This window comes from Mustelus asterias, chromosome 13 (genome assembly GCF_964213995.1).
Source record: "Mustelus asterias chromosome 13, sMusAst1.hap1.1, whole genome shotgun sequence".
Taxonomy (NCBI): domain Eukaryota; kingdom Metazoa; phylum Chordata; class Chondrichthyes; order Carcharhiniformes; family Triakidae; genus Mustelus; species Mustelus asterias.
Window position 1 is genome coordinate 60,907,325 of NC_135813.1, and position 25,101 is coordinate 60,932,425.

Here is a 25,101-nt window from a genome sequence, read left to right on the forward strand (position 1 = left end):
CATGCTAATAGATTACCTGTAACACCGTGCACCTTTATCTTATGTAGCAATCTTTGGAGCGGCACCTTGTCAAATGCCTTATGGAAATCCAGACACACCACATCCACAGGTTCCCCATTGTCCACTGCACATGTAATGTTCTCAAAGAACTGTGGGAGGAAATCAGAGCACCTGGAGGAACCCACATAGACATGGGGAGAATGTGCGAACTCCACACAGACAATGACCCGAGGCCGGAATTGACCCCGCGTCTCTGGCGCTATGAGGCAGCAGTGCTAACCACTGTGCCACCGTGCTGCCTCATACTCAATATAATCTCCAAGCTCAACATTCTCCAATGTACTCCTGCCCAGCTTCCCCAGCGTGTGTTCCTGCCCCCCCCTCCCCCCCACCCCCCCAACCCCGCTGGACAAATTCAAAACTCCCGATAGTGTTGTAAGTTGTACCAGCCTAGGGCTTACCAACCTATATACATACACAGTCCCACAATCATATTGAAATCTTCATTATTTTGTAGGAATCCCTGATGGCCTTCCCATATCCATCTAATCCCTCCACCATTTCTGCAACATTTTCAGCTATTGTTCCATTGTTCTCTCTGACTCTGTACATTAGGAGGTCCCTCCTCCTGTTCCAGAATTGGTGACAGGATGTTTTCAGTCATCATGCTTCCAGGCTCTGGAATTCTCTCCCTCCACTTTTTCTCCTTCCTCTATCTCTTCCCAAAATCTACTCAAAGACAATCTCTTTGATCACACTAAGATGAAAGCAAAATACTGCAGATGCTGAACCCCAACACAAACTGGAGGAACAGCACCTCATCTTCCGATTGGGCCTTCTGGACTGAACATTGAGTTCAACAACTTCAGAGGATGAACTCTCTCCTCTACTTTCGTCCCATTTCCATTAATTTTATTTCATTTTGTTTCTTCTTTTCATAAGACCATAAAATATAGGAACAGAATTAGGCCATTCGGCCCATCGAGTCTGCTCCACCATTCAATCATGGCTGATATGATTCTCATCCACATTCTCCTGCCTTATCCCTATAACCTCTGATCCCCTTATTGATCAAGAATCTATCTATCTCTGTTTTAAAGACACTCAGTGACCTGGCCCCCACAGCCCTCTGTGGCAATGAGTTCCACAGTTCACTACCCTCTGGCTGAAGAAATTCCTCCTTGTCTCGTTCATCCATTTCTATCCTCCCTCTTTCTCACTTCAATTTTTCCACTTCTCCATTCCAGCTCTCTCTTGTTCCTCCTCCCCCGCCCTCCTGCCCCCTGCCCCCCACCCCAGGGCAACTGCCTTAACCATCTGTATCTCTGTTCTGCCATTCACACATTCTGATCACATAATGGACACTTTTAGCACCTTTCTCAGCCTTCTTCATCCTTATTTGCATTCCCTTTGTCTAATTACAGACCCACCTCTCCCCCCCCCCCCCCCCCCCCCCACCCTCATAGTATAAATCTCTCCTGATTTTCTTTGCTCTTAGCTCTGACTAAGGGTCATCCAGACTTGAAACGTTAACTCTATTCTCTCTCCATAGATGCTGTCAGAAGTGCTGATATTTTCCACCATTTTCTGCTTTCGTCTCTCTGATCACACAATTGTTTGACACTCTGCCTTTGTGCTTACTCTATCTGTCTCCTCCCCTGAAGCTCATTGACATGCCTCACTATGATATTGTCATCATGAAGATTGCAGTACAGTAACCAGTTTCTTAATAACTTAATTTTGCCATGTTCATTCTTGTGCCAATGTAGATTAGAGATGAAATTGAACAGTACGGAATTAAAATATATCAATTTCCAGAGTGCGACTCAGATGAGGATGATGACTTTAAGCAACAGGACAAGGAACTAAAGGTGAGATGCAATTCCAGGGATGTGGGATGCAAGGGAAGGATAGTTCTGGAAGGAAGGAGTGGAGAGAGGAGATCAAACTGTTGGAATAAATCAGGAGTGGCGTGCACTCTGACTCTAATCCTGGTTAAAGACAATGGGATCACATCCAAACCTCAAACTGAGTTGAATATGATCACACTTCAGAACTTTAATTGATTGACCAGTGCCCAGAATAAAACTTAATGGAATAGAACCTCATCCCAAATGTAATGAGGTGTCTGAAAATCAATAACAATCACAACATTACCTAATAGCCACTGACGAGGAAAGCCATTTAGTCAATTTTAACTCATCTGTTCAGAAACTATGTGTGTGGTGTTGGCTCACGTCTTGATTGTTATTGGAAGAAGGAATTATCTGCAACTGAACACAAGAATACAACACAAAGAAATGGAAGCAGGAGAAGGCCACCAGCCCCTTCAAGCCTGCCCCACCATTCAATGAGATCATGGCTGATCTATGCTGGCCTCCAACTATGGGGCACAGTAGCATGGTGGGGTATTCAACCCGAGATCATCTTTATTTTCTGTCCCTGTTATATTTATTAATTAATCCCGTTAGAGAAACTTCATTTTGAAAATTTAATTTGCTGAATTTGGAGCATATCAATTATGGGGGCAGACAGTACTTGAGAAATTATTAGTCAGACATTACGAAATACTTTAGCCTCTCAGTTCTAGTAATCCTCTTGAATATCAATCAAAGGAATGAACAATGTCAGGAATCTGCTGTCAGTGATGCCACTATTGGTAACACTATTGCCTCTTGAGTCAAACGTTAGTTGATTCAAGAATTATAGAATTTTTTTTTTATAGAAACCCTACAGTGCAGAAAGAGGCTATTCGGCCCATCGAATCTGCACCGACCAAAACCCCACCCAGGCCCACTCATATCCCTCCATATTTTACCCGCTAATCCCTCTAACCTACGCATCCTGGGACACTAAGGGGCAATTTAGCATGGCCAATTAACCTAACCCGCACATCTTTGGATTGTGGGAGGAAACCGGAGCACCCGGAGGAAATCCAGGCAGACACAGGGAGAATGTGCAAACTCCACACAGACAGTGACCCAAGCCGGGAATCGAACCCAGGTCCCTGGAGCTGTGAAGCAGCAGTGCTAACCACTGTGCTACCGTGCCGCCCAAGTTGCAACTCAAGACGTGAGCATAAAAATCAAAGCTGACACACTAGTGCGGTACTGCGGGAGTGCTGCACTCCCACAGTTGACGTTTTTTGATTAGACATAACACTGAGGACCCATCTGCCCTCTCAGGTGAAGGTAAAAGATCCACAACACCATTTTGAAGAAAAGTAGAGGAGTTGCCACCCCACCACATCTCCTAACAATATTTATCCCTCAGTCAACATAACAACTCGGTCATTAACAAACTGTTGTTTCCGGGAGTTTGCCGTGTGTAAATTGGCTGTTTCATATATAACAACATTTCAAAAGTACTCCATTGGCTACAAAACACTTTGGGACATTCAGTGGTTTGGAAAGGTGCTGTACAACTGCAAACCTTTTCTTTTTTTCCTCTTTCTTTGTAGGAGAGCATTCCCTTTGCTGTCATCGGTAGCAACACGGTGGTGGAGGCACGGGGTCAGAGGGTCCGTGGACGACTGTACCCCTGGGGGATTGTAGAAGGTGAGGCTGCTGTGGGAGGGGAAGTGCAATCTACCTCAAAGTGACTGTTCAAAAAGGGAGAAGATGTGTGAGGCAATTTTTAATAAACTTTAGAACTGTGAGGAGAGCAACGTTTAAGCAAGACTTTTATTTCTCCTTGAACAGAATTATGTCAGTTTACAAAATTCCGGAAGTTAGAATTGAACAGAAGTGTAAACATCAGTGTGGCATGGCTCTGAATGTAAAGATAGATAAAAGAATATTTTCCAGTTCATCTGATATTACACCAGATCCTGTCAGTTCCTTATGTAGAGCTAAGATAAAGAAATGAGAAGATACCAAGTTGAGTATATGGTATGTGCTCAGTTAGCTGATCGCAGCTGGGACAACCATTAAGTTGGCATAATTGCCCTTAGTGCAAATTTGCTTGGGAAGGCTTGCAATATTCCTATTCTTTATTGCTGTCCAATGATCCTTGCTGTTGATCTCGGCTAGGGAGTGGGCTACATGGATGGCCCTCCTGCATCTCAGTCGGCCACAAGATTGAAATCGGGCTTATTCACTAACCATGACCCATGAATAGGATTAAATACATTCAATACATGCCAAATGTTTCATAATGGGTTATATAAAGTGCTTACTCCTTTATATTTTAATAGAACTATCAACTTCACATGGTAAAAACAAGAGAAATATTTACGCTTTGGACACGGAGTGCACAGCTCTCACAGCTGATCCAGGCTTGGGCTGACAAGTGAAAATTAACATTTGCACTAAACAAGTGCCAAGCAATGACCATCTCCCCTTGACACTCAATGGCATTATTGTTGCTGAATTCCCCCACCACCAACATCCTGGGGTTTACGATTGACCAGAAACTGAAATGGACTAGCCACATAAATACTGTGCTACTAGAACAGCTCAGAAGTTGGGAATCTTCCTGTGAGTAACTTAGTTCCTTAAACCCCAAAGCCTGTCCACCATCTGCAAGGCACAGGATAAGCATGTGAAAAAATGCTCTCATCTTGCCTTCTTGCTCAACATCATCCAGGATAAAATAGCTAGCTTGACTGCCACCTCTTCCATGAACATTCACTCTCTCCATCACCGATGGACAGTAGCAGCAATGTGTACCATTTACAAGATGCACTGCAGGAACTCACCAACGCTCTTCCAAACTCACAGTTGCTATCATCTAGAAGGACACGGGCAGCTGACACATGCACCCAGATTGATTTGGCATTACTAGTTTTATTTATTGTTGCATGGGATTTGGGTTTCACTGGCAAGGCCAGCATTTGTTGCCCAGTTGAACTGACCCTATTGGGTCATTTCGGACGGCAGTTAAAAGTCAGCTACAATTCTGTGAATCTGGATTCACATGTAGGCCAGACCAGGTAAGGACAACAGCTTTTTTTCCCCTAAAGGGTTATTACTAAAGGATAGTGAACCAGATGGGTTTTTACAGCAACCGATGATAGTTTCATGCTCACCATTACTGAGACTAGCTTTCAATTCTAGACTTATTAACTGACTTCAAATTCCATCAGCAGCCATGGTGGGATTTGAACCCATGTCCCCAGAGCATTAGCCTGGATTACTAGTCCATCTGGAGCGATTAGGTTAAAGTTCAAAGGGTGGAGTTTCCACTTTGCGATTCTGTTGCAAATTGCAACCTTTTCAAAAATGTTCTTTTTCTCTTGAGTTTTTGCCCTACTTATTTGCATATAACAAATGGAAAATCTGCATATTGCAATTGAGCAATTTGTTTAAAAATTTGCTGTAAAAATTATTTGTCAATACAATTAATCATGGTAAGTTGGCGCAGTTTGAATAATGCAGCTGAAAATGTTTGTCACAAAAGTGAATCATTTTTAGTCAATGGTAATTTGCTGGGAATAACCTGATTTTAAATGACTGAAAATGATTTTTAAAAACATACAGAATCACTGTCGTTATATTGTGGCAAAATAGTCAGCTTCTCAGTAAATTCGGATAAAAATACATTCAGAATTTTAAATCATGCCTATTAATGCCCTTGTGGCCAAAAGAGCCAGTTTAGGTTTTCATAGAATCCCCACAGTACAGAAGGAGGCCATTTGGCCCTTCGAGTCTGCACCGACTACAATCCTACCCAGGCCCTATTCCTATAACCCCACATATTTACCCTGCTAATCCGCTGATACTAGGGTCAATTTAGCATGGCCAATCATTGTAACCCGCACATCTTTAGACTGTGGGAGGAAACCGGAGCACCCGGAGGAAACCCACACAGACACAGGGGGAATGTGCAAACTCCACACAGACAGTGACTCGAGGCCAGAATTGAACCTGGGTCCCTGGTGGTGTGAGGCAATGCTTGCTACCGTGCCACCCTACAGAAGGCTGCAAACAAGTGGAATTAGTGGAAGCTCTGATTGGTGATTAATTCACTCGCAGGGTGTGACCAGTTCAATAAGCAAGGCAGGTTTAATCTGGTGTAATATTTTTCCACAAACTAGCAGATGAAGGAAATCTGTGCTCAAACTTGCACATTATTTTGCTGGCTGTGCTGATTTCAGATTGTTAGGGAGAATGAACTCATAGAGTCATTGAATCCCTACTGTGCAGAAGAGGCTATTCGGCCCATCGAGTCTGCACTGACTATCTGGCAGAGTATCTTAACCAGGTCCTCTCCTCCACCTTATCCCTGTAACCCCACACATTTCCCATGGCTAATCCACGTAACCTACACATCCTGGGACACTAAGGGACACTCGGAAGAATCATTCAACACTCAAACCTGATTCAATCGACAAACAGTTTGAGTTACACCAGCGGGGAGAAACCACAGGGGCTGACCGTGCGCAAATCATCAATTTCTCAACAGTTACTCAGCCCATCCCGGCTGGTCACAATCCAATCATAATGGTTATAGATGACATGTATATTACATATAGGTCCAATGAAATTAGTACCGAGGCTGTGTGATCAGCTCATGGACAGTTCTGGACCATCCCACGGCATTTACCCGGCACATGTTAATGGTCCCTGAACCTCCAAAATGAATCTCTCAGGACATTCTTATCTCTGACTTCTCTGTACTGCTAGCAGTCTCACAAAGCATTTGCCTGTGTGCTGATACAAGAGGCCCTGCTACGCAAGTTGAATGGCCCATGACTTTGTCTTTAATGACTCAATAGCTGTAGGAAGGTGGTCAAGTCAGTTAGCTAGCTAACCCCATGATGCTTCTCAAACTGTTATACTCCATTTTGATTAGTATCGTACATGGCTAGAATGAAGTTGAATATAATCATGTGTATTGCAGGTGCCTTTGCTTCAGGCCTACCTCAACACAGATGAATTGCGCTAAAGAAACCTGCATAGTTGAGTGAAACCTCACTCCAGCTCTGAATTCACCCTTGAAATCCAGAGGGATATTTGAACTAAATGAGCTGTGGCACCGTCATAGGATTAACCACCTTATAATTTTTAAAAATTCATTTGTGGGACATGGATGTCGCTGGCTGGCCAGCATTTATTGTCGACCCCTAGCTGCCCGTGGGCAGTTAAGAGTCACCCACATTGCTGTGGCTCTGGAGTCACATGTAGGCCAAACCAGGTAAGGACTGCAGATTTCCTTCCCTAAAGGACATTAGTGAACCAGATGTGTTTTTCTGACGATTGACAATAGTTTCATGGTCATCAATAGATTCATAATTCAGATTTTTTTTATTGAATTCAAATTTCGACATCTGCTGTGGTGGGATTCGAACCTGGGTCCCCAGAACATTAGCTGAGTTTCTGGATTAATAGTCTAGCGGTAATATCACTATGCCATCGCCTCCCTGAGCTGGTAGAAAATTACTATCGTGAATGGTACATCCAGGTTGTGGTTTGCTAATCCTTCCATTTCTTCTCATATTCTCCAAAGGAAGAGTGAATGCATGCACACACAACAACTAGCTTGGGAATGCAAGCAATCAGTGAAGGTTTAATTTTTGTTTTATGTTGACAGTGGAGAATCAGGCACATTGTGACTTCGTAAAACTGAGGAACATGCTGATCCGAACACACATGCAGGACCTGAAGGATGTGACCTGGGACATTCACTATGAAAATTTCAGAGCCAGGTGCATTCAGGAGATGACCAGGTCTGTTTTTTTTATCTTTCTTGCACTCACCTTCTTGTAGGAAACTCGATCTGACAACTGAGCATTATCCTTTGAATGAGTGCTATTGCAGGCAGTGTGGTGGCAAAGCATATTCCACCATCAGTACACAGGCCTGATTGAGGGACGCAGGCATCCCATCTCCCAGGTAACTGTTGACATCACTCTGCTGTGTTGCAGATCTTGGAAACAATTCATTGTCGAAAGGTGCCAAAAATGATCATTATGAGGGAAAGCAAATCTAAGGGATATTTGTTGTTGGACAGTTTGTGTGTCACTATTGACTGGTGGCTAATGAGCTGCAATTGGCTAAAAGCGCTCAATCCTCATCTCTGTTGCAATAGTAACATGATGGCAAAGGTCCTGTGGCCTCTGTGTAGAAGTGGATGCAATTATGCAAGTCATGTTCAGCATTACAAATTGATTACTCATTACATTTTAGGGCCCATATCTTTGAGGGGAACAAATTCTCACGGTGGAATCGGTTTATTTTGTAATTATATATTTCAAAAAAGCAAGGAGGCCATTCAGCCCATTATAAACTGTCACTTCAGTATTTCAGCTCTCCCAGCCTAGCAGCCATAACATAGGCATAATTCAGTAGAGTTCCTGGAGAAATTATGAACATGGTCATTATGGCCATCCGTGGTTGGATGGAAAGAAATTTGTTGAGTGTATTCAGGAGGAATTTCTCATTCAGTATGTGGATGGCCTGACTAGAGAGGGGGCAAAACTTGACCTCCTCTTGGGAAATAAGGAAGGGCAGGTGACAGAAGTGTTAGTGAGGGATCACTTTGGGACCAGTGACCATAATTCTATTAGTTTTAAGATAGCTATGGAGAATGATAGGTTTGTCCCAAAAGTTAATATTCTAAATTGGGGCAAGGCCAATTTTGATGGTATCAGGCAGGAACTTTCAAAAGTTAATTGGGGGAGTCTGTGGGAAGGAAAAGGGACGTCTGGCAAGTGGCATGCTTTCAAAAGTGTGTTAACCAGGGTTCAGGGTAAACACATTCCTCTTAGAGTGAAGGGCAAGGCAGAAGTCGGGAACCCTTGATGACTCGGCATATTGAGGCCTTGGTCAAGAAGAAAGAGGCACATGACGTGCATAGGCATCTGGGATCACGTGAATCTCTTGAAGAGTATAGGGGGTGTAGGAGTAGAGTTAAAAGAGAAATCAGGAGGGCAAAAAGGGGACTCAAAATTGTTTTGGCAGAAAAGGCAAAGGAGCTTCTTCAAATACATAAAGGGCAAAAGAGTAACAAGGGACAGAGTAGAGCCTCTTAAGGATTAACAAGGTAATCTATGTGCGGATCCACAAGAGATGGGTGAGATCCTAAATGAATATTTCTCATCAGTAATTACTGTTGAGAAAAGCATGGATGTTGGGGAACTTGGGGAATTAAATATTGATGTCTTGAGGAGTGTACATATTACAGAGAAGGAGGTGCTGGAAGTCTTAAAGTGCATCAAGGTAGATAAATCTGCGGGACCTGATGAGGTATGTCCCAGGACGTGTGGGAGGCTAGGGAGGAAATTGTGGGTCCCCTAGCCGAGATATTTGAATCATTGATAGTCATGGGTGAGGTGCCTGAAGATTGGAGAGTGGAAAATGTTGTGCCTTTGTTTAAAAAGGGCTGCAGGGAAAAGCCTGGGAACTACAGGCCAGTTAGCCTCACATCTGTGGTGGGTAAATTGTTGGAAGGTATTTTGAGAGACAGGATCTACAGGCATTTAGAGATGCAAGAACTGATTAGTGACAGTCAGCATGGCTTTGTGAGTGGAATATCGTGTCTCACAAATTTAATTGAGTTTTTTGAAGGGGTAACCAAGAAGGTAGATGAGGGCAGTGCAATTGATGTTGTCTACATGGACTTTAGCAAGGCCATTGACAAGGTACCGCATGGTAGGTTGTTGCATAAAGTTAAATCTCACGGGATCCAGGGTGAGGTATCTAAATGGATACAAAATTGGCTTCTTTCAGAAGCCAGAGGGTGGTTGTAGAGAGTTGTTTTTCAAACTGGAGGCCTGTGACCAGCGGTGTGCCTCAGGGATCAGTGCTGGGACCACTGTTATTTGTCATTTATATTAATGATTTGGATGAGAATATAGGGGGCATGGTTTATAAGTTTGCAGATGACAGCAAGATTGGTGGCATGGTGGACAGTGATGAAGGTTATCTCCAATTGCAGCAGGATCTTGGTCAATTGGGCCAGTGGACTGACGAATGGCAGATGGAGTTTAATTTGGACAAATGCGAGGTAATGCATTTTGGTAGATTGAACCAGGGCAGGACTTACTCAATTAATGGTAGGGCGTTGGGGAGAGTTACAGAACAAAGAGATCTAGGGGTACATGTTCATAACTCCTTGAAAGTGGAGTCACAGGTGGACAGAGTGGTGAAGAAGGCATTCAGCATGCTTGGTTTCATGGGTCAGAACATTGAATCTAGGAGTTGGGACGTCTTGTTGAAGTTGTACAAGACATTGGTAAGCCCCACACTTGGAATACTGTGTGCAGTTCTGGTCACCCTATTATAGAAAAGATATTATTAAACTAGAAAGAGTGCAGAAAAGATTTACAAGGATGCTACCGGGACTTGATGGATTGAGTTATAAGGAGAGGCTGAATAGACGGGGTCTTTTTTCTATGGAGCATAGGAGGCTGAGGGGTGACCTTTTAGAGGTCTATAAAATAATGAGGGGCATAGACAAGGTAGGTAGTCAATATCTTTTCCCAAAGGTAGGGGAGTCTAAAACTAGAGGGTATAGGTTTAAGGTGAGAGGGGAGGGGCAATTGTTTCACACAGACCGTGGTGAGTGTCTGGAACAAGCTGCCAGAGGTAGTAGTAGAGGCGGGTACAATTTTATCTTTTAAAAAGCATTTAGATAGTTACATGGGTACGATGGGTTTAGAGGGATATGGGCCAAATGCGGGCAATTGGGATTAGTTTAGGGGTTTTAAAAAAAAAGGGCGGCATGGACAAGTTAGGCCGAAGGGCCTGTTTCCATGCTGTAAACCTCTATGACTCTATTAGCATTATTTCTCCAGGATGTCCAGACATTTCCTGCAAAAGTGATGTCAGATCAGAGAACCATGGAAATTCCAGCTCTGTGGCTTTGCTTTCCATTATTCTGATTATATTGCACACTTCATTTTTAAGCACTTCTGAACTTATGCCATTTGACTTCACAGATTCCCTACAGTACAGAAAGAGGTCATTAGGCCCATTGAGTCTGTACCAACCACAATCCCACCCAGGCCCTATTCCCATAACCCACACATTCACCCTGCTAATCCCCCTAACACTCGGGTCAATTTAGCATGGCCAATCCACCTAACCCGCACATCTTTGGACTGTGGGAGGAAACTGGAGCACCTAGAGCACGCAGACAGTGGGAGAATGGGCAAACTCAACACTGACAGTGACCCGAGGCCGGAATTGAACCCTGGTCCCTGGCACTGTGAGGCAGCAGTGCTAACCACTGTGCCACCATGCCACCTAGTTATATTCACCAAGTTATACTTGTAATGTTGGGTCCAATTAATCTGCCAAATTATAGAGTCATATTCAGTGTTTACCAGGCCTAAGATGCTTAATAGTTTATTCATCTCCCGGAGCTTCCTTTAACCATCTTCCATGCAATCCAGAACATTTGGTAATTAAATCTTTCCTCATGTTTCATGCACTTTACACTGGCATCCTATTCTGGCTTAAGACTCTTAATGCTAAAAGTTCCATATCCCTCTGGCATTGTGGCAGCTAGAACTGGATACAATTCTTCAAGTGCAATCTGACCAGTATGTTGGAGAACCTGAGCAGAACCTCAATAAATTAACTTTCCATTGTCTTGACTATGTATTCAAGCATTCTGACAGCTTTATCAATTGCCTCATTACACAATTGAGACACTGGCAGTGACTATGATGTAGAAAGTCATAATTCTATTCCATTTATATTTTATGTAGTTATATCTATATATAGATCTATGCAATGTAAATTTATTTTGCATTTACTTTCTTCTGTTAAATTAGATCAAAATCTACGTCACGTTGTTGAGATTCCATCAATGTAAAGTCAATTGCAGAACTATTCGGATGACTTGGCCAATTGCATTGAACTGAGCAAAGACCATTTAAAGCATGCAGCCCTCTAACAGTATTAACAGTGTTAGGCACTGAATGGATAGACTCTCAATGGAAGTTCATACTACCTCTGATGTAACAGCCACTTACACCATTTCTCCAAGGTTTCCATCGATCATTTGTCAACATAGTCTGCAGAGAGATTTGGACAGGCTGAGTGAGTGGGCGGCACGATAGCACAGTGGTTAGCACTGCTGCTTCACAGCTCCAGGGTCTCGGGTTCGATTCCCGGCTCGGGTCACTGTCTGTGTGGAGTTTGCACATTCTCCTCGTGTCTGCGTGGGTTTCCTCCAGGTGCTCCGGTTTCCTCCCACAGTCCAAAGATGTGCGGGTTAGGTTGATTGGCCAGGTTAAAAATTGCCCCTTAGAGTCCTGAGATGCGTAGGTTAGCGGGTAAATATGTGGGGTAGGGCCTGGGTGGGATTGTGGTTGGTGCAGACTCGATGGGCCGAATGGCCTCCTTCTGCACTGTAGGGTTTCTATGATTTCTATGATGATCTGGCAGATGGAGTTAACAAATGCGAGGTTATTCACTTTGGAAGAAATAATAGCAAATTGGATTATTATCTAAATGGAAAAAAATTACAACATACTACTGTGCAAAGGGACCTGGGGGCCCTTGTGCATGAGACGCAAAAACCCAGTCTGCAGGTGCAACAGGTGATCAAGAAGGCAAATGGGATGTTGGCCTATATCGCAAGGGGGATAGAATATAAAAGCAGAGATGTCTTGCTGCGTCTGTACAGGGCATTGGTGAGGCCGCAGCTGAAATACTGTGTGCAATATTTGTCCCCTTATTTGCGGAAGGATATATTGGCCTTGGAGGGAGTGCAGAGAAGGTTCACCAGGTTGATACCAGAGATGAGGGATGGTGATTATGAGGAGAGACTGAGCAGATTGGGTTTGTATTCGTTGGAATTTAGAAGGCTTAGGGGGGATCTTATAGATACATATAAGATAATGAAGGGGCTGGATAGGGTAGAGATGGAGAGATTCTTTCCACTTAGAAAGGAAACTAGAACTAGAGGGCACAGCCTCAAAATAAAGGGGGGTCAGTTTAGGACAGAGTTGAGGAGGAACTTCTTCTCTCAGAGGGTGGTGAATCTCTGGAATTCTCTGCCCACTGAAGTGGTGGAGGCTACCTCGTTGAATATGTTTAAATCACGGATAGATGGATTCCTGATCGGTAAGGGAATTAGGGGTTATAGTGATCAGGCGGGTAAGTGGAACTGATCCACTTCAGATCAGCCATGATCTTATTGAATGACGGGGCAGGCTCGAGGGGCTAGATGGCCTACTCCTGCTCCTATTTCTTATGTTCTTTAACATGGTTGGAGAACCTCTTACAGGATGTTATTGATTGAAAGCCTGTTCTTTTCCATCATAGATAGAAATTGACAATGTCTGACATTCTCTGGGGTTTCTTTTGTGCACCCATTGTAACTCTGGTGGGAAGTTGGCAGAACCTTGGAGAACAATCACAGCAGACATTTTAAGCGGTTTGCAGATTTCTTTGGAGACTTGATTTGTTTTCATGCCTATGACTGGAACTCAGAAATGTCAAAGCCTAAATTTCTTTATTCATCTTAATATGTTGTTTTGAAATTGGGCCTTAGTTCATCTCAAAGTGATCAGACTAAAGCTACTGAATTTTTCTTTCTTTAACTTCACAGTAAATTGACCCAGGACAACCGAGCAGAAAGTCCACTCCCCTTACTACCTGTGCCAACCCCAGATGCAGAGACAGAGAAACTCATCAAAATGAAGGATGAAGAGGTGGGCATCTGGGAAGTGCATGCCATGTTATGTGGTTGAATAGTCTGCAACCATGAGATGTCTGGTGCTGACCATATGTGCGAATGGACTCATCAGTAAATGTTCATTTCAGTGTTGTGATTTCAGCCTTTTATCCAGTTGTTGACCATCCTTTTGCCTGATGTTTTTGTATTGAATTGTTTCTGAAAGATGCCATCTTGTGATCATTTTCAAATCATATGAGAAGGCACATTGTATCACTCAGTGATTAGCAATACAATTAACACATTCCCAATTGACGGGCATTACCTATTATCTGTGATCATTTTTTGAGATTTATTCATTTTCAAGACTTGGCTAATGCTAACAATGCAAATTTATTATCTATCTCAAGTCTCCCTGAGCAGTCATAGGCTTTGTATGTGTGGTTTGGCTGAATACCAAATTATGGTCATAGAATCCCTACAGTGCAGAAAAAGGCCTTTCAGCCCATTGAGCCTGCACCAACCGCAATCCTACCCAGGCCCTATCCCCGTACTCCTAAATATTTACCCTACTAATCTCCCTGACACTAAGGAGCAATTTAGCATGGCCAATCCACCTAACCAGTGGTTAAGTTGTGGGAGGAAACTGGAACACCTGGAGGAAACCCACATAGACACAGGGAGAAGATGCAAACTTCACACAATTACCCAAGGCTGGAATTGAACCTGGGTCCCTGGTGCCATGAGGCAGCAGTGTTAACCACTGTGCCACCGTGTTACAATCCCAGTTGATGATAAAACTGGATAGGAAGATTCTGGAATGGAACCCTGGCTCAAAAGACTGAACTTGTACATTTTTTTATAAAACATGGAGGAACAGGGTCACAGGACCACTAATTCATTTTATCAACAAGAACATTTTTACTCCCCCCCCCTCCCCCATAGCTTATCAAATACACGCAGATTTTAAGATTAACACGCATTACAAAGCCTTAAACTATAACTCCTTAATACAACATCCCTTTACTATACAAGATGGCTATAATCAAATATACTCTCCACTCTGAACCTCAATGTGTGTGGATTTCTCCTAAATGATTTAGGAGAAATCATCCCCACATGATTGTCATATGAGAGTTTTTAAACTCCACTCACAAAAAAAAACAAGCTTTAAAATATTTGTTCACAATAATGCTTTCAATTCGTGCTGTCCAGGTTTTCCAAATTGCACTTTTAAACAAAGCTGCCCCTTTAGGATTTCATTGTCCGGACTGCTGTACAAACTGTTCACAATTGCTTTAACTCTTGTTTCCTCAATTCTATTAAGATGATGTCAGATGTTTGAGTTACCTCTGAAGTTAGCGGTCCCATTTTAAATCTGGTTACTGCAATTGTCTCTTCAACTTCAAACACTTTGTTTACTCTTCCTTGAACTCTTCTGAACAATAGCTTGGTCTCTATTCTCCTAATTTCAGTCATTTTAGCATTCTTTCTGTTCCAGTTCCCTAGTTAGCTGGACTTTAACTTGCTCCTTAAGAAGCTTACATCTTTGAAATGACCTTGTCTTGTCCAGCTTCTTCTGGCATAGGTGGGAGAGGTTCACTCCCCAGTGTCCTATATCCAACTGCAAATATCAAGCTAAAACTAAAACTTTTTCCCCCTTAATAGGGCCGCTAGTTGCTAAGCAACATCCATTTGCTTATGCCTTTTATTTATTCTTCACGCTGTAGTCCTCTCTAAGCACAATAGAACTTAAAAATAGAACTTAACCTATCCCTACACATACAAGCACCTTTGTCCGGCATGAATCTAACTATAGGTTTTACCCTTCCAGGCACAGAAATATTAAATTAAACTCACTTAAAACCATATCTTATTTCGAAACGTTTACCAATATAAATATAAATCCCTTAAAATAAAATTGTTTTCCTAACACAAAGTACTATACTTTCGACTTGATGTCTGTATGTTGAACTGGCACTGCAAACTGGCTACCTGAATAGATGCTCCCCAATTTTGATTTCCAATATAATCATTAGAAATTAAAACTCCGCAGTTCCTATAACAGGTGGCCAATTCACAATGTCAGTTTTAGGTTTGGGCAGCAAGTCAAAAATCCATGCCCTCATTTCTGAATTGACCAAGTAGCCAAACTGCTAACCACTGACATAGAAAGGTTTCATCATGACAAGTGCCAATTTCCATAGTAAATGAATATATTTTCATGTTGTAGAATGGCAGAGTTTTACTTAACTGGTAATAGATTGGGAAATGTTGACGTATAAAGGGACTTGGGTGTCCTTGTACACTAGCCGCTGAAATCAAGTATGCAGGTTCAGCAAGCAGTTAGGAATGCAAATGGTAGGTTGGCCTTCACTGCAAGAGGACTGGAGTTCAGGGGCAAGGATGTCTCACTGCAGCTGCAAAGGGCCTTGGTGAGATCACACCTGGAGCAGTTTTGGTCTCCTTATCTAAGAAAGGATATACTTATCATTGAGGGAGTGCAGCAAAGTTCACCAGATTGATTCCTGAGTGCCATAATAGGAGAAATTAGCTCGACTGGGCCTGTATTCACTCAAATTTAGAAGAGCGAAAGGAGATCTCATTGAAACGTATAAATTTCTGACAGTACTGGACATACTGGATGCAGAGATGTTGTTTCCTCTGGCTCAGGGCCTAGAACACGGGGTCATAGTCTCAGGATACAGTCCATTTAGGACTGAGATAAGGTGTAACTTCTGCACTCAGAAGTGAACCTCTGGAATTCTCTACCACAGAACGCCGTGGAGGCTAAGTCACTGAATATATTTAAGAAGGACATAGATAGATTTCTAGTCTCAAAGTGTCAAAAGTATGGGGAGAAGGTAGGAGTATGGTGTTGAGATAGAGGATCAGCCAAGGTCATATTGAATGGTGGAGCAGGCTTGAAGGGCCGAATGGCCTACTTCTGCTCCTATTTTCTATGTAACATTTAATGAATATGCGCACAACTATCTGGATTATTCATGATCTAAATATGGGTGTTTAGATAAACCTGGGATGGATGACTATTAATATGTAAGCATTGGTCTGCAACATTCAGTAGTGTAGAGAGTATGGCTACTGCTTGTCACTGATGTATACCAATAGCTGACAAGAATTTGGGCTTTCTTTCTACAGCTGCGGAGAATGCAAGAAATGTTGCAACGAATGCAACAGCAAATGCAGGACCAGTGAGTGACGGACTGACACTGAGTGAAGAACAAGTACTCACCTCTTCAGCCAAATCCAATAGGAATGAAGAAGGCTGGACAAGGCACAGGCCACGCCTCTGGGGGAAATGCACTGTACAGAATGTGTTCCGTGTTTTCTGTTATACTCTAGAGACAGCTTAAGGGTGACCATGTGTCTGGCCTACTCTGTCTAGTGCCACCATATCATTTACATATCCTGCTTGTTTGTTTGGGTTTGTATTTAATATCTTGTCAGTACAATTGAAAGCCATTCAGCGACATATCTGCATTGGAATGCTTATGTGGAAAATACTCTTTACTAATAAATGTTTTCAAATTGGTCTGACTTTAGGTAGTGGGTTTTATTTAAAGGTGTTGGTGCATTATTTGGTTTGTATTCTGTCACACAATCCTCGATTTTTCTGAGCGGATTGTGGTGTTGCTCTGGGAAATTCCCAGAGAAATTACTAAAGTGACCTTTTAAGTTTTTCCTCTTGAGTTCAGCCCAATCTGTTGTTGCAATTATACAGGGCCTTGGTGAGGCCACACCTAGAGTATTGTGTGCAGTTTTGGTCTCTCTTTTGAGGAAGGATGTTTTTGCTCTCAAGAGAGTGCAACGGAGGTTTATCAGGCTGATTTCAGGAATGGCGGGACTGATGTATGAGGAAAGACTGACTCGGTTAGGATTGTTTTCGCTGGAGATCAGACAAATGAGGGGGGATCTCATAGAAACTTACAAAATTCTAACAGTACTAGACAGGGTAGATGCAGGGAGGATATTCCCAATGATGGGGAAGTCCAGAACCAGGGGTCACATCTGAGGATTCAGGGTAGAACATTTAAGACAGAGGTGAGGAGACATTTTGTCACCCAAAGAGTTGTGAGCCTGTGGAATTCATTACCACAGGAAGTAATTGATGCCAAAACATTGAATGTATTCAAGAGGTGGATAGATATAGCACTTGAGGTGAATGGGATCAAAGGTTATGGGGAAAAGCAGGATTAGGCTATTGAGTTGGATGATCAGCCATGATCGTAATGAATAGTGGAGCAGGTTCGAAGGGCCCAATGGCATCCTCCTGCTCTTATCTTCTATGTTTCTATGTGTCTAAATAATCTCCTAACAAATTTACAGTACGAGACTGGACAAAGCACTTCCCTGGATCAGAATTGGACAAAGCTCAGGGATGGTTCAGAACTTGCCCATGGCCTGCTCCTATTATTGTGCTCTGACCGGATTGTTACTGAACCACATTTTAGCATAAGATTGAAAATGCGTTATTTGCTGTTCAGCTTAGGTTTTGTGCTTTTCACTGAAAACTCTGTCAGGTCGGTGTCTGTTGAGTGTTTCTTTGCTCTGCGCATGGCCTCTGACTCTAGTCCATTGAGATGTTTATCAAGATAAATCAAACTTAGTGTTTTCCAGATACAAGGGCCCTGAAATTATGCAGGACTTCTCCATATTTCCCTTTGAAGCTTCAGCAGAAGTCACGAGGAAATGTTATAAATGGCGAGAAACCTCTGTTTGAATCATTTCCAAGGGGTTCTGAGGATGACCTTGCTGAAGCTACTGCAACAGAACAATTCATGTGGTGTTTGCATTGGACATGCTACAGAGATTACATTCCAAGAACACTTTCTATTAGATGAAAGGGCTCTAGGATTAATTGCATTTATGGGAGGGAACTTGCAATAAATGCAAATTTTTTCTTTAATACAAAAAAAAACTTACCGTTTGTCATTTGAATTGCGTGTTAAGGCTAAAACCAACTGGAAAGTGAGACAATTGCCTTCAGGTAAGGCTTTGACTCGAGATTCAGGCTCTATGTTCACTACTAACCAGAATGCAAAACTCTTTCTGTTGGAGCATGAATGCACTGTAAAGGAAAATGATTCTCCTCTGATAGAGTGTATTAGTTATTGCCTTCCCCCTCTTGATTGTGATCTTTGATCTGAACATTGATATGGTGCAAATAAAGACAAGCTAATCATTCTTGGAGACTCCCAAGCAAGAGTTGGTGCAGATTGCTAGGCAGATAATGAAGTGGGGGTCATCGTAAGAACTGGTGCTGGCAATTATAACAGCAATGGTTTCCCTTGCTGCAGGGTTGAACATGAGCTGTTAATCACCAACACAGTTCTCCATCTTCCTATTCACAACAAGATGCCTTGGATGTGCCCCCATTCCATGTAGTGACATCTAATTGATTGTGTCATCAGCAAGTAGCGGGGGAGGCAAGATGTGTTTGTAATGAAAGCCATATGTGACACTAACCGCTGGGCTGATCACAATTTCAAAGCTAAGCATCAGGATGTACCCCCTAGACACCGCCAGGGCATGAAACCCCGGAGGTGCCTCAGTGTCTCAAGACAAAAATAAAGGCAAAACTTCATAATGTTATTGATTGTGCATCAAGTTACTCAGTCAAAGACCAAATTTGTCAGCCCATACTTCAGTTAGTTTAATCACATTAATCTGATTCTGTACCTCCGTATCATTGATGATGAGACGGAGTACAGCAAAGAGATAGAGAATCTGGTGAACTGGTGCAACAACAATAATCTCTCCCTCAATGTCAACAAAATGGAGGAGATAGTCATTGGCTTCAGGAAGCATAGTGGAGGACATGCCGCTGTCTACATCAATCGTGATGAAGTGGAACTAGTTGAGAGCTTCAAATTTCTAGGTGTCCAGATCATCAATAACCTCTCCTGCTCCTGCAATGCTGACGCTATAGTTAAGAAAGTCCACCAACGCCTCTACTTTTTCAGGAGGCTAAGGAAATTTGGTTTGTCTGTTGTGGCTCTCACTAACCTTTACAGATCCACCATAGAAAGCATTCTTTCTGGTTGTATCACAGCTTGGTATGGCTACTGCTCGTCTAAGACTGCCAAAATCTACAAAGGGTCGTGAACGAAACCCAGTCCATCATGCAAACCATCCACCCATCCATTGACTGTGTCTATACTTCCCACTTCCTCAGAAAAGCACCCAGCATAATCAAGGACCACACGCAACCCAGACATACTCTCTTCCACCTCCTTCCGTCGGGAAAAAGATACAGAAGTCTGAGGACATGTACCAACCGACACAAGAACAGCTTCTTCCCTGCTGCCATCAGATTTTTGAATGGACCAACCTTGTATTAAGTTGATCTTTCTCTATACCCTAGGTATGGTGTAACATTTTATTCTGTATTGTCTCCTTTCCTTCTCTATGTACAGTATGCTTTGTATAGTGCTCAAGAAACAATACTTTTCACTGTATACTAACAGATGTGACAATAGTAAATCAAATTGAATCTGGAACTCAGTTGTTGTAACATGTTACTGATTTTACAATAAGTATTAAGAGAAGCCATTTATAATGGTCACAATCATGATGGCATCATCTAGCAATCAGTTTACATTAAGCAGCCTTATATTTTAAAATTTAATGCTGTTTCATACCTAAAGACACAAGTGAAATTCTGTTACAATTTCAACTTTACTATTAGATTTGTGGATACAGTCTAAGCTGAATCTCAAAAACATGGGCAACTGATAGAATCATGCACTGTGGAATTGCAGTATTAAAGGTACACTGTCTGTGTGGAGGTTGCACATTCCCCCTGCGTCTGCTAGTGTTATCCGGGTGATCTGGTTTCCTCCCCCACAGTCCAAAGATGTGAAGGTTAGGTGGATTGGCCATGGAAAATTGCCCCTTAGTGTCCCAAGATATGTAGGTTATGGAGATCAGGGGAGGCATGTGGGGTTACAAGAGGGGTTGGAGTTTGCACATTCTCCTCGTGTCTGCGTGGGTTTGTGCCAGGTGATCTGGTTTTCTCCCACAGTCCAAAGATGTGCAGGTTAGGTGGATTGGCAATGCTAAATTGCCCCTTAGTGTCCCAGGATGTGTAGACTAGGGGGATTATCAGGTTAGGTATGTGAGGTTACGGGAGGGGGTGGGCCTTGGTGAGATGCTCTGTTGGAGAGACGATGCAGATGCATTGGGCCGAATGGCCTCCTTCTGCACTGTAGGAATTCAATGATTCCAGATGGCTATAGTGTGGGAAAGCGTAGCAGAGGTAGGAAGTCAACCATATTGATGGGCTGATTGGCCTACTCCTGCCCCTGGTAATGGTGTCATTCTCCAAACAGAATTAGCATTTCATTAAGATCTGCAATATACTGTAGAGAGTTGCAACTATTCAGGGATTAAGTTTAATGAGACATTTCTGTGAACTGGTGATTTCTGAAACTTGTCAGCAATTCTGTACTTATTTCAAGAATGAAATACATCATCTGTTCCCATCAGCTGTGTCTGGTCACATAAGAAAATATAGATACCTCAGTTTGAATTGATTCTCACTTTTTTACAATTCCTACAAATGACTTTGATGAAGGGACCGAAGGTATGGTTGCTAAATTTGCTGATGACACAAATATCGGTAGGGAAAGTAAGTTGTGAAAAGGGCATAAAGATGCAATAAAGAGATAGGTCAAGGAAGTAGGTAAAGATCTGGCAAATGGAGTATAATATGGGCAAATGTGAAATTGTCAACTTTGGCAGGAAGAATGAAAAAGCTAATTATTTAAAAAATGAGAGATTTCATACCTCTGAGATTCAGAGGTGTCTGAATGTCCCAATGCATGAATCATGAAAGGCCAGTGTGGAGGTCTAGCAAGTCATCAAAGCTAATAGAATATTATTGTTTATTATGAGGGAAATTGAATATAAAAGTGGGGAGGTTATACTTCAGTTGTACATGAGAGTTGACCACATCAGGAGTACTGTGTATGGTATTGGTGTCCTTACTTCAGGAAGGATATAAATGCATTAGCAGCAGTTCACAGAAGGTTTACTAGACCAGGAATGGGCAGGTTGTCTAATGAGGAAAGGTTGGGCAGGCTAGGGTTACATCCACTAGTTTCAAAGAGTAAGAGGTGATGATTAAGATTTCTAAGATCCTGAGGGATCTTGACAGAGTCAGTGTGGAGAGGATGTTTCCTCTTGTGGGAGAATCTAGAATGAGCGATCACTGTTTACAAATAAGAGGTCTCTCATCTAAGACAGAGATTAGGTGTTTTTTTCTCAGTGGGTCTTTGGCACTCTCTTCCTCAAAGGCAGTGGAAGCAGAGTCTTTGAATATTTTTAAGGCCAAGCTAGATAGATTCTTGCTAAACAAGGGGGTAAAATGTTATAAAGGGTCAGTGGGCAGTTTCAATAAGATCAGCTATGATTTTATTGAATGGTAGAGCATGCTCAAGGAACTGGGTGGTCTACTGCTGCCTTTAATTTGTATGTTTGTATGTTCATCAGGATAAATGTACGGTATACAATAAAACTTTGAAAGAAATGCAGTAGTTCTGTATGGAATCATATTATCATTTAAATATGTAAAAGCCCCTCAAAAGTAACACAAAACATTACTTCATGTGCTGATTTTACATACATAGTTAATAAAAATGTGCTGAATACAAACTGGATCAAGGTTTTTCTCTATGGAATATTTTGAGAACTATCTATTTGATAAACCTGTCTCAATTTTTAAAAGCCTTCTCTCATCAAAATTTCTTGCAATTTAGCCAGAGGAAATGGACCCCGCTACAATCTAAAATGTTAATAATGCAATAGGAAACAGGCAACAAAAGAGCAGATGTGACAAGAAGAATGATGGATTGGAGATAGAGGATCAAATGCACTAATGTTAGCTGAAACACCATTAGATGTTTTATAGGTCACAATCTAAGAGTTGGAGCCATTCTGGTCATTAAAATATTTGACCACCCACGTAATAGTGATTTCCTAATGTTAAATGTTCTTTCGCAAGTGAAGGCAAATTCAAGGCAAGTTCGACCAGACCATTCCCATATTTTAATCTTTTGAATACCTTAATATAACCATAGGACCATAGAAACATCATAACGCAGAGAGGAGCCATTAAGCCTGATGGGCAGGATTTTATAGCGTCGCTCATCCTAAAACCATAAAGTCCCACCTGAGGTCAATGGACCTTCTCATTGTCCGGCCCTCACCCACTTTCATTCCCGTGGCTGGTGGGGCTGTAAAATTCCAATGAATGTGTCTGTGCTGGAAAGAAAGTGTAAAATGAAGCTAGCCATTCATTTTTATCCCTTTTTCCAGCACCTAGTCCATAAACTTGCAGTTTACAGCACTTCAGATGCAGGTCCATGGAACTTCTAAATATGGTGAGCATTTCAGCCTCAACCACCAATTAGGCAGTGAATTCCAGACACCCACCATCCTCTGGGTGAAAACCTTTCTCCTCATGTCCATCTAACCCTTCTGCCAGTCACCTTAAATCTATGTCCCTGGTAATTGACCCCTCAATTAGGTGGAAACAAGTCTTTCCTGTGTACCTTATTTAGGCCCCTCAAAATTTTGTATACTAGAGAGAAGCGGCACAGAGCAGATATGAAATGGAAATTCCAGTCTGATTACCAACACTTTCAGCGAGGCACCACCCGGTCAATCAAAAGCCAATATGCCCTGCAAGCTGGTCCTAAGTCCTGAAGTGGTAAGGAGATGATCACAAACCAAATGTACTGTCCTACCTGCAGCTCAACCAAAAAGGCACCAGTCAAGAAAGCCAAGAAACCAAAACCAGACGTCACTAAAGGGAATGTGAGTGATTCGAGCCAGGATCGTAATGGTATCCCTGCCCAAAATGGGGAAAATAAAGAGGCATGAGAATTGAAGAATACTGATGGTAAAAATCTTGACCAAGTCTGGAGAGCTTGCCAATTTCCTCTCACTTGTATAATTGGGAAAGTGGCAGAAGTGGGTTGTGCAGGGTATGGAGAATATGAGGTTGGAAGCTGGGGAGAGAATATCTCCAGAGGAGATGAGGTCAGGGACAGTCCTGGAAACAATGGCCTGATGTATGCTGGTGAGGTCAGGGTTCAGGAGAAGGTAGGAGGAAGTGTCTCAGAGTTGGCTCTCTGCCTCAGCAAGATAGAGATCTGTATGCCAGACAACAACAGCATCATCCTTGTCAGAATGTTTGACAGCGAAGTCAGGGTTGGACTTGAGAGAATGGAATGTAGCAAGTTCAGGAGGAGACCGGTTGGAGTGGCTGAGAGGAATAGAGTAATTGAGATGGTCAAGGTTAGACCACAGTTCTCAAGGAAAAGATCAAGAACAGGTAGGAGGCCAGAAGGAGGGTAGAGCTGGAAAAAATTGAACTTCAAGAAAGGCAGAAAAATTACCCGTGATACCATAAACACATATACGCATCTATGCTTCCTTGTCTCTTGGTGCACTGATGTTTCACCAAGTAAATTAAAGTAAATCCTTACTTCTACTATAGTTTTGTTTCAATTTCCGTCTACACTTTGTCCTGTAAATCATCCGAAAAGTGGAGTTGAATAGTTTAGTTGATATGAATATATGATCATGTAAACTGGCCCTTATATTTAGTTTGTACTTGGGCAAAGGCAACTTTCTCCACTATTAAATTTATGGCATTTCCAAAAATCTCAGCCTCTACCATCCATTCTTTATACGGTGTTTATGTCGTGTCAGACTCATCACATTATGGTTATTGCAAGCAGTTATGTAAACATATTCATGAATGCTTGGATGGGAATTCTCAATATTTGATCATTGTATCAAATTAGTCAAGCTCTATAGTGAAAGTTGGCATACAGGTACTGCAAGCAATTCAGAAGGCAAATGGCACTTTGACCTTTATTGCAAGGGATTGGAGGACAAGAATAAGACAGTCTTGCTACAATTGTACAGGGGTTAGGTTTACCACACCTGGAGTCCTATGTTCAATTTTGCTCTCCAGGGATATGCTTGCCCAGGAGACTGCGCAAAGAAGGTTCACTAAATTTGTTCCTGGGTTAAGAAGGTAGTCCTGTCATGTGAGGTTGAGTAAATTGGAATTATATGCACTGAGGTTTAGAAGACTGAGAGGTAATCTCATTGAAACATAGAAGGTTCTCAAGGGGTTTGAGATGGTAGGCACTAAGAGGTTGTTAACCTGGCTGGGAAATATAGAACATGAGGATGTAGTTATAGGATAAGGGTACAATCATTTCAGATTGCAATGAGGCAAAATTCCTTCACTCACAGGGTCGTGAATCTTTAGAATTCTTTAACCCATTGGGCCTTGGACATCCCATTGTCAAATATCTTTAAGGCTGGGATCGACAAATGTTTGGTCACTCAGGGAATTGAGTGATATGGAGATCAGCTGGCAAAATTGAGTAGAGTCAGAAGATCAGGAATTACCCAAAAGAATGGTGGAGCAGTCTCCAAGGGGAGTATGGTATATCCCTAGTTCCTTTCAGTGCATTCTACCATTTA

General features: G+C 42.3%; 1 protein-coding gene across 3 annotated transcripts in view; it reads left to right on the forward strand.

Moving 5' to 3' along the window:
• Positions 1-20,091, forward strand: part of septin5a (septin 5a) — a 150,530-nt gene extending 130,439 nt beyond the window's left edge. For all 3 annotated transcript variants that reach the window (XM_078226859.1, XM_078226860.1, XM_078226858.1), the window contains 5 exons: positions 1,770-1,871; positions 3,461-3,557; positions 7,534-7,669; positions 13,507-13,609; positions 16,732-20,091. In XM_078226859.1, the coding sequence (XP_078082985.1) occupies positions 1,770-1,871; positions 3,461-3,557; positions 7,534-7,669; positions 13,507-13,609; positions 16,732-16,788 (495 nt within the window). In that variant the 3' untranslated portion in view covers positions 16,789-20,091. The remainder of the gene's footprint in view (positions 1-1,769; positions 1,872-3,460; positions 3,558-7,533; positions 7,670-13,506; positions 13,610-16,731) is intronic.
• The last annotated feature ends 5,010 nt before the right edge of the window (positions 20,092-25,101 follow it).